At 44.0% G+C, this 14411-nt stretch overlaps 1 protein-coding gene across 5 annotated transcripts in view; it reads left to right on the forward strand.

Annotated features, from left to right (window-relative positions):
• Cpne4 (copine 4) overlaps positions 1-9160 on the forward strand; it is a 597421-nt gene extending 588261 nt beyond the window's left edge. For all 5 annotated transcript variants that reach the window (XM_050139472.1, XM_050139476.1, XM_050139473.1 and 2 more), the window contains 2 exons: positions 718-954; positions 7468-9160. In XM_050139472.1, coding sequence (XP_049995429.1) covers positions 718-954; positions 7468-7602 — 372 coding nt within the window. In that variant the 3' untranslated portion in view covers positions 7603-9160. The remainder of the gene's footprint in view (positions 1-717; positions 955-7467) is intronic.
• Positions 9161-14411: the final 5251 nt, after the last annotated feature.

A 14411-nucleotide genomic window follows, 5' to 3' on the forward strand; every position in this document is an offset into this window, starting at 1 on the left:
GGTAGTTCAGGAGTGAAAACATAACTGTCATCCAGAGCCAAAACCCCTAGCCTATTTGAGATAGTAACCAAATCAATAGATAAGAATAAATGGATATGAAAGGAGACAGAGTTTTAGGGATTGGTGGAGGTAGCTTGATTTCTTTTTGGAAGAGCCTTTGAGGGAAAACTCCTGCATTTTGAAATGGGGTCATCAGGAAATGAACTGCTATGTCTTTTGAAACCAAAAAGGTTTTAGTTTAGGGCAGAAAGTTAAACCAAGTGAAGGAACTTTGTGTACAGAAAGCACAAATAGCCTGTCTTTTTTTCTCAATGGGTTGGGTTATAACCTTTAGTTTCATATATAAGATATTATTTTTATTAGTAGAATTTTATCTCTATGCATATTTTTATGAAAATGCTATAATATATGAAATATATTTCAAAAATAATATAAAGTAATTAAGTGCGGACAATAAATAAAGCAAGATTGACCATCTGCTGATAATTGTTGATGCCCAGTAGTGAACCCATAGATGTGGCCAGGCTATTTTGTTTTTACATTACATTTTTCTTAACAAAAAAGTTAAAGAAATAAGCTGAATGTCTATCGTCCCTGCTGCCATTATTCACTCTACAAGGAGGCCACCTGGCTATAGATATCTAACTGATACTGTTGTCATTTTCTCCCCCCCCCAACCCCTCATTGTCACCTGTCCCGGACTCCCGACTCCCGCAGCAATACTTCATCCTGCTGATCCTGACAGACGGTGTCATCACCGACATGGCCGACACCCGGGAGGCCATCGTCCACGCCTCGCACCTCCCCATGTCAGTCATCATCGTGGGAGTGGGGAACGCTGACTTCAGTGACATGCAGATGCTGGACGGTGACGACGGAATTCTAAGGTCACCCAAGGGAGAGCCCGTCCTTCGAGACATCGTCCAGTTTGTGCCCTTCCGGAACTTCAAACACGTATGCATAACATCATGGGGGTGTCCTCACATCTCTCACGTGTCCACCAGTGTTGACAGTGACCTCTCCTAAGCAGCGTTAGCAGACCATGTCTAGGATGAACCAATCCTGTAGAAAGGATATACAGATCATAACTATTTGGGGAAAGATGCAGATATGGAATTAGAATTAGGAAGTCATGGTGGCTACAGTTGCCGACATTTTGCAAATGTTTATGTTCACTCAGGAATTTTAGGACCTCTGGTTGCTTGAGGTTCTTATAGACAGTTGGGAAGTTGGCTCGGGGATGAAAAAGGAGCGAGGATAAGCAGAAATTCAGCCTGGCCCTACCTGTGCGAAGACTATGTGTTTGTTGTGTGCGGAATGATAGACCCTCTGTATAGTGAGCCGCATCGGCAAGTTAGTCTGCTCTCTCGGGAGCAGTATGGTCAAGCTGATAATAATGGGTATTACTGTAGTTTAGTGTGGTCAGTGAGGGGAGAAAATACTAGAATAGGCTTCTCAAAGCAGACTGGTTCATGGTCAAGAACATACAAATGCATAATCTTTGAATCACATCTCTGCTAGACAGGAATCACCTGTATCCTCAGTTTGTACAGTTGTGGGGCATTTAAAGCAGAGTTGTGTTTCCTGATTGGCTGGAGAAAGCCCTCTAGAGCAGTGGTTCTCAGCCTTCCTAAAGCTGTGACCCCCCCCCCCAACCATAAAATTGTCTTTGCTACTTCATAACTGGAATTTTGCTACTGTTAGAAATTGTAATGTACATATCTGTGTTTCCCAATGGTCTTAGGCGACCCCTGTGAATGGGTTATTTGATCCCCCAAAGGGCTCATGACTTACAGGTTGAGAACCACCACTCTAGATAATGCCCTAGTATGATGTTACAAACATTCTCATTATATTCTATCCAAAATTCCAATTTGGGGATAATTATCAAGTTCTTGGAGACAGAAGTACCTTGAAATTTCCCCAAACCCCACCCATAATGAAACCATGAGAACCAACATTAAGACTTTCTTGGGTTCATAACAGGCCCTTTCAAAGATGCCTAAACAGTGTCTAAGAGACCATGGAAGTACTGTAAGTGGCCACAGAGAGTCTCCAGTATCCTTTAATTTGTAGGCCCTTGTAAACAATGTCCAACAACAGAGCCCAGCCCCAGCCCCTGCTATCTGCTACAGTCCTGGATTCTGCTCTGCTGCCATGGCCACCATTCCACAGGGAGGGTCTAGACATGAGCTCCTGACCCGAAGTCTTCAGTGTCCTTTACAGTTTCTCCTCTGTCACCTGTCCCATAAGTGCACATATGTGTGTATTCCCTCTGGAAACATTCCTGTTGGCTTCTCCAGCAGTCCTTTCCCTGTGTGGGGCTGCATTGCTGTTGAGGTCACAGAGAGAGGCGGGTGTAGTGTCTTGTCATCCAGTGTAGGCACTCTCCCACTGGATGCCTATTTGGAAAAGCCATTCTTTTTTAACGATGCTCACTCAAATGCATTTCCAACATTCTTCACAGCCATTTTCTGAGCTGTGTCCAAGCTCACCAAATGCAATTTGACCTCACCCCAGCCACACTAGTACCTGCAGTCTCAGTGACAGAGATATCCTCTTGTGTTCACCAGGCATTGCTGTCTGCACCTCTGTCTTTCTGTGACAGGCTTTGTGGTGGTTATTTAGATCAAGCATTTGCCACATAGCCTCAGGTGAACCCTAGAGTCTATGGCCTGTCCAACCTCTAAGGGAAGGGACTCTACACTCCAGGGCTCCCTGAACCTGCCCGTCATCATCCTGCAACGTGATCACTATTCCCTTTTTAAAGATGGCCACAGTGTAATTAAAATCATTAAGCAGGCAGGAAATCAATCCCCTGCTGCCGAGCCAAGTGCAGAGGGCATTTTCAAGTTGCAGCAGCAGACGATCTCACCACAAGGTCTCTCGTCAGTGTTGTGAGGGAAAAGTAACTGCCCCGGCAGCCAGCCCATCTTCTGCTTTCCCATGGAGAAGGTTTCTAAGGAAAGGTACCAAGGCTCCCCAAGCTCCCAAGTTGTCTGCTTATGGACAGCAAAGTGTGGCATCTGAAAGGCCTAGCATGGACATGCTGGGGCTGCCTCAATTTGCTGCAGCTGTGATGTGTGACGTTCTCTGCTTCCTAAAGCATCTGACGTAGAGGGAAGGCTATTCTTAAAGACTTGCCTTGCCTTCCATCACCCGGGCCCAATAAAAGTAGATGTACTACCACCAAGTTGACCTTTAAAGCTAGCCGTCACACTCGCCATCATAGGACCCACTCGAGAGCAATGCCATCAAGCCACACAAGGTGCTGGCCTATCCTGAGCCTCCTGCTGACCCTCAGATTCCCACCTGACACATTGCTTTCTCATCTAACATGGCTCCCAGAGAAGCCTAATCGGGGCAGCGAGGGGATGAAAAAAAAAAGATAGACAGGCAGACATATGGAGACGTACAGGGGAGGGGGTGTCAGACTTGGTTCTCTGGTGGAAGTTGCAGCGTGCCAGAAGCAACGGGACAAAGAGATAGGTTTAGGTAGTCAAGGTGGGGGCAGCCTCTGTAGGGTACAGACTTGGGCTGTAAAAATGGTGTGGGCAGCTGTGATGGGCATTTTCTGTATGCACTATCAACATCCTCATTCACACCAGAGGATGGCTTTGCCATCCCTCGGAGTGAGCCTCACCTGGGGAAGGCTTTGCCATTCCCGTGGGACTGAGGCATTGGGATCCTTTATACAGCCATACCCATGTCAACAATGCACATGGGCTCAGGACTTCACACGCTCAGGGTTCCTCTGCTCTCCACACACCGGGCCCCCTGTGAGCTAATGAAGCAGGAGTCCAGGCTTTGGAAAAATTTTCTGGAGACGTGAATATTTAGGAGAAGGATATCAGAGGAAAATCCACATGCTAAGAAGCCCATGGGTGGATAAGGATTGCTAACAGTTGTGCCTGATGTGTGTGTGTTGTGTATGTATGTGGTATGTGTTTGTATGTGTGCATATGTTCATGTACACATAAGTAGGTATGTGTCTATGGTGGCCAGGCATTGACATTAGGGGCCTTCCTCTACCTCTTATATTTCTTCCCACCTTATTTTTGAGACAGAATCTCTGATTAAACACAAGCTCCATGGCCTCGCTGACCAATGAACCCCAAGAACCTGTTTGTCTCCCTCCTACCTAACCACACTATACCATAGCCACAGCACTTCAATTGCCAGTGCGCAGGAATATATATACCCATCTGTTCACATGAGTGCTGGAGACGCAGATTCAGGTCCTCAAACTTTCATGGCAAGCACTTTAATGACTGAGCCATTTCCCCAGCTCTCTTCAACCTTCTGACATTGTAACAGGATATTGTGATCTACAGTTTATGTCTGAGAACCGTGCCATTGAATTCCAGGAAGAACTGCAAAGAAAAACCCTCCCAACTTGAAGTCAGTTTGTTGTTTTAGTTGGATCGCTTTTGACCCTGTCCTAACTACGTGCAGCCTAACTACTTATGGCCCACAGCTCACAGGTCTTACACCCCTGAAATGACCTCATAGCAGAGACAGATTCACAGGGAAAGCCTTGCAGCTTAAAATAGGCATTGGAAAAAAAAAAAAAAAAAAAAAAAAAAAAAAAAAAAAAAAAAAAAAAAAAAAAAAAAAAAAAAAAAGGAGGGTTGTTGAGAGGAACTGAAGGGGAACTGGAAGCAAGGGACCTGTCCCATGAGAGAACTGCCCTGAGCAGGGCAAGGACATGGTGTCGCTCATACGCTCTGGGCTGTGTCTTTCCAGCCTCTCTAGGGTGACACCGGCAGAGCGCTGGGAACATTTTCACCTACCTTATCTTCGTGGATTTCAAATTAGATTTCGAAAAGCATTTCATTATCCAAACTAATCTACTCAGAATTCAATAAGCTGTAAATAAAGGGAGGTGAGGAGCTGATGTTTCAGACACGCCAGTAACCCATGCGTTGCCTCTCTTTTGCTGCTCCGCATAGTAGCATGCGGTGCTAAAGTGCACAGGCTTCGAGCTATGTGGCTCTCGGCAAATTGTTTAACCTTTCAGTGACACAGACTTTCAGTCAAAGGCAAACGCCACGGAAGTATTGGATGGTGGAAAGTGGAGTTTCTGCACAATGCCTGTTCCATGGAAGTGGTTAGTGTATACTGTCCATATTACCGTTATTACCAACTGAGGTTGTGGTTTGGCTTTTTCCCATCCAACTCTTATTCCTATAACTATGTGCATGCATTAGCACATATATGCAATGGCGGCAGGGGCGGGGTCTTCGGACCGGTGCTTTCTCATGCACCAGGACCACTACTAACCACGTGTGGATATTTGCATTCAGATTCATTGAAATTGGGACTGGAGAACTGCTCTATAAAGTGCTCGCTGTGCAGATGTTAGGACCTGAACTCAATCTCGAGCAGCATGTCCACGTATTCAGGGCAGACCACATGGGACAGGGATTGGGTAACCTACTGGGAGGCTCATCCCTGGAGAAGACTTGTTGTCTTCTCAACAGTCATTGATTGTATGTAGTTCTAGGGACAGGGCCTTCTGAGATCCCGCCTATCTGCATTGGCCTGTCAACTGGCATTAGCCTGCAGCTCTTGCTTAGGTGACCATATTGCTGAGATTTAAGTAGTACAGCTCCCCTGTCAAATATAAAAGACACTGTCTCAGCAAACCGTCTGGCCCACTCATTCTTAAAATCTTTCCAGACTCTCTTCCAAGACGATCCCTTAGAGCTGGGTATACGGATTGTGCCAACTGAGGCTGGGCACCCATTACTCTTTGCGTTTTGACCAGTTATGACTTTCTGTAACTGAAGGCTGCGAGAAGAAATGTCTTTGATAAGGATCATGCAAACTTATTCTTAGGTAACTAAATGTTGGGGATTGTGGCTCAGACAACTCCATTCTTGATTGATTCCGTAGTGTGAAAATCAGCCCTCTATGGGATCCTTCGATGGTTCCTCCTGATGATAAAAGGGCTGTTACCAGGAATCACGGTCTCATTCAAGGGAAAAAGAAGGGGGAGATGGAGGCAACTAGGTCTGCCCCCTGCAAGCAGGAAGAAAGGAGTCCTAAAAATTCATCTAGGGAATTTCCACTTATGTCTCACAGGGCAAAGTTCGGTCTTGTGGCCATCCCTAGATGGACAGAAAGCTGGGAAATCAAGTCGTTTTTTGGCCTTCTAAACTTTCTACCAGGGGAAAACTAGAGATGAATTTTGTTTCTGACCATGTATACACGTTTCTGACCACATATACACAGACCACGCCCAACCATTCATTTGTAAAGTAAGCGAGTATCTGCCAGCCAGATTTGGCACAAGCTGCAACACCTTCAGCCCACTAGGGTTCAAAACTCTGCGTGATGTTCCTGGATTTTTCAGATACCTTGCTTTTTCTGTCTGTTAGACAGAGTGGCTTGTTTCCTTTTAATTTTGTTTCTGAGATCGGTGCTTACTGTTGCATGGTTCGAGAAAGAGCAGATCAGAAGAATGGTCCCCTGGTCCCTAGGGCAGTTCTCCTTCATTGAGAATCTCAAGTATTTGTTAACTCACCAACCTTCCAGTTCCTTCAGTGGCAACTACTGCAGCTCAGACTATTGAAGCTGCTTGCCTAGGGGTTGTGCAGTAGTAAAGGCCAGACCCAGGAGTCAGGTCCAGTTCTCTGTGACTCCAAGGTCTGGCCATGCTCTTGACCTCAACCGTTCTCTGCGGCAGAAGCAGCATTCTGCATACTACAGGGCATTCAAGCTCATTTTCTAACTAAATGACTACCAAATTCACTCCCACTACTCTCCAGGCCCAACACACACACACACACACTTTTCCTTCAACTCCATCAGATGCCTGTCTCTAGAATCATCGAATGCCACTCCTGTCTCCCTTCCCTGAACTTTAAATATACACCCAAGTTAAATATTGTTTCCTCTTGGAGGTGTGCTGCCAAAGAGAAGACGTCTTGGAGGTGTGCTTCTAAGATAACTTTGCCTTACAGTGTTTGTGACTTTCTACAACGGTGCACCTCAGACTTCAGGAGGAATCACCAGGGCATCATGTTAAAAATTCAGGTCCCTATTCAGGAGCTCTGGCTTCATTCTAAGCAGCTAACCTGATAGGAAGCATGGGCGTTTTGCGGTTTCTATCAGTGGTGGGTAGCCTTTACAGCTTGTTACCTTATAAGAAGCGTTCAGTTTCGCCATGCTGGGTCCCCTCACATGAGTCCCACTACTCCTGGCATAGTGAATGGAACGTGTTTAAAACTGAGTGAAAATGTAAAGAAAGCAAAATAAATAAATAAATAAACAAACAAACAAACCTGTGGGAAAATTCATCTTCAGGTGTGAACTGACGTCTGTGGACACAGAACGAGGACGGTGGGTGGACGGGTGGCTGTGTGACTGAGTGAATGAGACCCACTGAGAAGAGCAGGGCTCCGATCTGTGAGGCAAAGCCTGCATCTGCTTCAAGTCACGGTCATTTCTTCTCCCCTGCAGGCGTCGCCAGCTGCCCTCGCAAAGAGTGTGTTGGCCGAAGTCCCAAATCAAGTCGTGGATTATTACAACGGTAAAGGGATTAAACCAAAGTGTTCATCAGAAGTGTATGAGTCTTCCCGGACACTGGCACCATGAACTCCACACTTTTACAGAGTTCTCAAGCACTGTTCGCTAATATTTACTACTTTTATTCCTGTACTTTAAAAGAAAATAATGATAATATACATTTAAAAATAGCACGTCTCGGTGATTTTTGACTAATTGACATTTTTTTGCATGTGTAGCCCCAAGGCCTGATCTGTATTGTAAAAGACTTTTTACAATGAAATACAGTCGTAACATCCACTTTACAGCATGTTGCCTTGAAACAAAATGGTATACGTATCCATTTTTATACCGGTTTGTTGAAATTTTGCTAAATTTCTTATTATCTTTACACTGTAAAGCATTTTGAAACATTTCTTGAATGTTGATAGCCAAAACGTATTTGGCTTAACCTCCTATATGATGAGAGACTTTTCAAAATGGCAGATGCATGGACTGTATTTTGCATGTTTAAAATAATAATAAAAAAATAATCTTACACTGGTTTTGCAGTTGTTATCTATAGCCCCTCCCTGCTGAGAATGGCCTCTCTACTAAATAAATTTATCTACCTAGAGGTAGCCTTTTTGAAGTGGAGCTGGGCCGTCTAGCCCAGTACCCATGTTTACACACTACCATAGACACAAATTCCCTGAGAATCTTGTTCTAATGGAGCTTTTTAATGCCAGGCCTGAGGCTCTGCATGGCTCACAAGATCCTCGGTGATGCTCATGCATTCCTCACAGGGACCGGTGAGGTTCTGAACTCAAGGCTTTCACAATAGAGATCATCTCAACCAGGGCAGCTCCTCGCCTGCTTGCCAGCAGCACCTCTTCCCTGCCAGTAGCATACAGGGCCGGCCCATCCCAGAGGTGAGAGTAGAAAGCAGTGGGGCTGATTCCAGAAGCTGCACCCCTCACGTCAGTCTCACTGCTTTCCAGTCACACCTCGTCCTCCACCCAGACAGAGGAGCGCTCCTTCTGGCTTGCTCCTGCTTGGCTAAAAGAGGAGCCACAGCCTGCTGCATGGATGGTTCCAGTGCCTAGAAATTATTTCCCGAGATTCTTCCTTGGATCTTGAATGGAATCTTGTCCATGCCAAATAGCAACGTGGCTCCCCGGATTTCTGTTCTACTCACTTGGTCTTTGAGCTCACTGTGGGGGCACCGTTTGGCCTCTTTAATCACTTCTGAGCACAATCTCCATAAGTGGAAATGACTGCGTAGGGTCAGGGGGTTTTGTCCGAATCTATGGTAGTCTTGAACCAAAACAATGACTTGTTTTTGCTTTTCTGATCTTCTCTCAGAGAAATGGACAAATGTTTTATAAGCTTCAAAAAGCACAAAGTGACACTTAGTTTTGGTCAGAAAGAATGGTGATGTGTATCCATAGCAAAAGAAATGTTTTGTTGGGGTAGGTTTAGGGGGAGGGCAGTAACAATTAATTAAGCAAATCAAATGTACAATTTCCAGAGCTATAATTATAGATCCTAATCTTGCAAATACATGTCAATCAAATGCATAACATTTTGGGAATGATGGTTAAAAAAATGTAAGACTGAAAAAAGTCATAAATGTTTAAATTGTATTGTTTTCTGAATAAATTGGGTACTTACAGAATTCTTTTCCTAAGAGTGGTGGTCTTGTTCCTCTTTTCAAAGCAAGCTCCTGCCAGTGAGGTGTATATTTCCCGTGTTTGAAGGGGCATCCGGGGAAGACTGGTGCTTCCATCGCAGCTTCAAAACTGAAATAGTTAATTTCTGTATTACGGAAATACCTAATGACCATTTCTAACCCAAACCAGTGAATGAACACCTGTGTCTATGTGCCTGATGTGTAGGAAGCACTCAGTAGTTGACATGTTTAGTCCATGCAGAGGTCAACAATAGAAAGAGTGAATAAACAAATAGTTTTGTCAATGCGGCCTCTGATCCATCTCATACCCATGAGAACCATGACATGAGGTACCATGCCAAGTTCCAGTATCTGTGGGATGTCTTCACTCAATGCAGACTCCCTGGGATTCCAAGTTGGTAAAGACAGAGTTCAAAAAAAAAAAAAAAAAAAGAGACAGAGTTCAATTTGCCTGGCAAAACTTTTAGGTAGTTTCTTTCCCTTTTCATAACTAGACTCAAGAATAATACAACATCACCTAACAATCATTTAAGGATATCTTATCTCAGGTTGTTAGAACAAGATACCATAAACACAGTAGCTTAAAGAAGCAGAAAATTTTTTCTCATGGTTTTGGAGTCGAGGAAGTCAGATCAAGGTGCCAGCCGTCTGGGCCCTCTCTTTCTAACTCACAGTTAGACATCTTCTTGCTTTATCTTCCATGATACAGAAAAAAGAATTCTCTGGTCATTTTTACAAGAACACTAATCCTACCACAAGAACCCCATCCTCATTACCCAGACACCTCCCAAAGTCTCTACCTGCCAATAGCATCAAAGAGGACATCAAATCTTCCCTGTGAGAATTGTGGAGGGGCACAAACACCCATTCTACAACAAGAAGAGATTGTAAACAGACACTGTTTTAAGTCCTTGTGCGATCTCATTCCATCCATCCAGCATCCCCAGCTAAGCAGTACCAGGCTCTCTATGAAGAATGGAAATTGTATTTTCCTTCCTCCTGCCACCCATTTCCCAGGACAGGTTTTTGAGGATACACCTTCTAAATGGAGAACTCATAAGTAGACACTCTACAGAAACCGAGACAGAGAAAACTCTTCCAGCCCTAGAGACAATTTGACTAAATCTCTTCTGCTGGTGGAATGAGTGTACAGAGGAGCCTGGGGAGCTGAGCCCTCCATCCCAGGAGCCAAGTGTTGTTCTCTTTCATGAAAGTGCTCCAAAATCAGATACAAAAGCCTCATCATTGATGTCCCAACTCTCTTCTTAAACCTCGCTTGTTGGAGGCAGCATCTTTTTTTATGAACCGTTTTGGCAGACAAAAAGAAACAGGAGAATATACATAGATGTGTGTATGATGTGGGAAAATATGCACATAGTTTACACACATGCATTTATGTACTTGAGGATGGGGGATAAGAGGGTGCACACATCTGAAGAGTCATCACATGACCCCAAAGAAGCTTGGCATTGACAACAAGTATGCAGCCAGAAAGGGCACACATTCGATACTTGAATGTACCTAATAATGTGTTTGGCATAGGTAAAGCTAGCCCCAGGATTCTGCCTTTGTCAGATAAGAAAGCCAATATTAATTAAAACAACGTTTTTGTTTTTGTTTTTTTAACTCCAAGTGGTGCCCCACCCCCTTGTTAGCTGTAATGAATTGGCTGCTGGTAGGAGCATGTTTCTGACACCCAGAATGGAAGCTTCGGCTTTAAGGCAAATGTACAAGTGCAGGATTTCCCTTGACAGTGTCAACCACACAGAGTCAGAGGAGGACACCTAGCAAGGAAATGCACTGCCAGCAAAGCCGGGGCAGTGCGGTGCCCACGTGCTTTTTAGGATAGCACGTCCTAACACACTTTCCCTCGACTGACAGGCACGACACATTGATGAAAAATTTTAATGAAACAAAATAGGTCAAAGGAAGAATGAATAAGAAGTCAGGGAAACAAGGTTTTGGGAAAATTACCGTAGAATGGAGGGACGCTGTCACCAGCTGTAAATGTCATTGGCTGTCTATAAAAAAGTCAGAATTGGAATAATGGATACTGTGAGCCCTGAACCCAAACCCCCATCTCTACCCTCTCGGTAGTGTACTCACTCATCATCTGTAATATATCTGCTATATTAACAGCAGAGCGTTAGGGAGTCTGTAAGAAAGCGGGGACAGTGCTGGCCATGTGAGCAAGGGCCTGAGCTCAAACCCACAGAACCTACTGAAAGTCAGACATGGCAGTCTATGTGGGTAATCACCTCCCTTCTACTGTGAGGTGGGAGGCAGAGACGGGAGAATCCTGGGAGCTCACAGGCTTGGCTATCTCTCTGTACAATAACAAGCAATGGGAGATTTTGTCTCGGAGTGGACGAAAAAGATGGACACCCAAAGTTATTGTCCAACATTGTGTGTACACATCTGCATTCACAGATAGAAACATGGGAGACACACATAGAGATTTAATAAAAAAAAAAAGTAAGAAAGAAAACAGACCATTGCCCCAATTTTGGAAATATCTCTTGCGTCTGAGGACATCATCTTCCTTTCATAGGCTCCGCACATTGTGAGGTGGGGTTCAGTAGATCCTCAGGATATTGCCAGCTCTTCCCACCCTCTACCCACTAAGGATATCATATAGATCAGACACATTCGTGGATGCTTCCAGGAGCTGAGCCAGCCCTGTGAGCAATGCAGAACCTCGAGAGCAGAGGGTAAGAATGGGGGGTGAGGGGAAAGCGAACAGAAATATGGACCCAGTGCAGAAATATGGACCCCGTGCAGACTGTCTTCAGGATAAATGAAAACCCTGCTGTTCTGCATGAAACCCTTTAATATTACATATTAAAACACTTGCCAGTTTACCAGTTTTTCAAAGCAGTGCAGGAGCCTAACTGTGCCAGTCAAAAGAAAAACAACCACATTTAAGTTGGCTCTGGAAAATGAATTTGGCACCACAGAGTTATCTGGCCCCCTCCTCATCCCATCTCACAATTCTTGAGGTTATGCTCTTTTTTGAGTTTGTTTCTGTGATATTTGTTGTATTAGAAGTTTGAAACTAGAAGTCAAACATGGTGGTACCCAATTATAATTCCAGCAGTCAAGACACAAACCCACGAAGACCAAGGGTTATAGGCAATCTAGCACATTCGAGGCCAATCTGAACTAAATGAGACCCTGTGTCAAAAAAAGATGGAAGCTGATACTGAACATGTAATAGGTAGCAACAGTCAGCTCATTATATGTTATCATCTACAAATGTTTAAAGGGTTGGAAAGATGCTCAGTGGTTAAAGAGCTAGCAAGTGTCATGTAAGTTTGAGGGTCAGAGTTCAGATTCCCAGAAGCAACATCAGGGGCAGGTGACTATGGAAGCCCACCTTTAAATCTACCCTCTGAAAGTGGGAATGGGGGATTCCCATAGCAACCTGGCTAATGAGACCAGTCATATTGGGTTTGGTTGAGAAACTCTGCCTGAAAGAATAAGGTCAAAGAGCTATCAGGAGGGATTCCTAGCCAAGCAGTGGTGGTGCATGCCTGTAGTCCCAACACTCAGGAGGCAAAATCAGGCAGATCTTTGTGAATCTGAGGCCAGTGAGGTCTACAGAGTGAGTTCCAGGATAGCCAAGACCACACAGAGAAACCCTGTCTCAAAAACAGTGACTCCTATCACCAACCAATGATTTCCACAGGTATGCTCACACACATGTGTGATGTGTGAGTATCCCCCAAACACATGCCCACATATGCATGCACATACCACATACATGCACACATAAAAAGAATAAAACAAATAAAATTATATTTTTTATTTAAACTATTTTCAAAAATAGAACAATACCGATAGTCTTCTAATGTTCAAATCTTCAGTGTCTTTCTCTTGTCTTATCAATTTTTCTTTTATTTTTATAAGCACATACTAGTGGAACATATTCATCTGGTGCAGTGTGATGTTTCAGTACCTTGTAGGATGACTGAGTCATGGCAATGAGTGTATCCATCACTTTGAATGTTTATTCTATACTGGAGTAGTGTTCAGTCAAAAATATTAAATTCTGTCCTTTGAGACAAGAAAGGTGAATATGGAGGATGTTATGTCAATTCCACATGCCAGACAGAGAAAGAAATGTCACATGACCTCACTGACCGTAGAATCTTAGAAGTAAAGAGTAGAAAGTGCTGGGCATGGCAGAAAGGTGGGGGTGTAGGTTAGTCCGCAAGGGGAGCAATGCTCCAGCTGGAGTACGACCCTGAAAATCACAAACCACCCGTGACTTGGTGTTTCTATTGCTGTGATTGAACACCATGACCAAAAATGACTTGGGGTAGAAAGGCTTTATTCCAGATAAAACTGTCAAGTCACACTCTCACTGAGAAAAGTCAGTGTAGAGACTTCTGGCAGGAACTTAAGCAGAGGCCATGGAGAAGCTCTGCTTTCTGGCTTGTTCAGCCTGGTTTCCTATACGATGCAGGACCATCTGACCCAGGGTGGCACTGCCCCCTGGCCTGTCTTTATCAACCATTAACCAAGAAAATGCCCTCAAAGACTCGCCTACAGGCCAGACTGATGGAAACAATTTCCTAATTGATGTCCCTATTTTTAACTTTTGGGTTGAATCATTCATTTTATTTTTCCATCTCATTCAAAGTCAAGCCATTGTAATGTTTGTAAATACAGAACACAGAATCAGCAATAAAACCTGTCTGGCACTTGCCAATAGCGTCTTTGCTTACAGTGGATTTTGCAACGCTGTTCATTGGTCATTTAGAGCGTATTTGTTCACTCAGTGTATTAGTCTTGATACTTACACAGTTGACTGAACAACAACAAAGCATCACGTGATCTATCGCTGTGTAATATCATCTGATCTCATCAAAAAGTATTGAGAATCTGTCAAAGTGTGGCAGCAGATTCAATTTTTTTTTTAAATCCTAATCTTTGCTAGAAAGCTCAAATGTTATCATTGGCAATAAACCCTGTCAGATGTTCTTCTTGGAGTGGCAGGCTCACTTCAAGAAAAATGTCTCCAAACATTTGTGTCTGAATAGCGGTGTCTGTCAATCACTTTTTAATGTTTTTAGAAGAACGATGCTCCGTGGGAGAAAGCCACTATCCCACTGCAAACATAAAAACAGGCTTACTCTTCCTGTGTGTGTGGGGCGGGGGCTGATTTTAAATGGAAATGAAGTGGAAGCCCTTCATGGATGTTTTGTGATTTGTCGCCAAGTGC

This window comes from Alexandromys fortis, unplaced genomic scaffold (genome assembly GCF_014885135.2).
Source record: "Alexandromys fortis isolate MF-2015 unplaced genomic scaffold, M_Fortis_MF-2015_v1.1 scaffold_36, whole genome shotgun sequence".
Taxonomy (NCBI): Eukaryota; Metazoa; Chordata; class Mammalia; order Rodentia; family Cricetidae; genus Alexandromys; species Alexandromys fortis.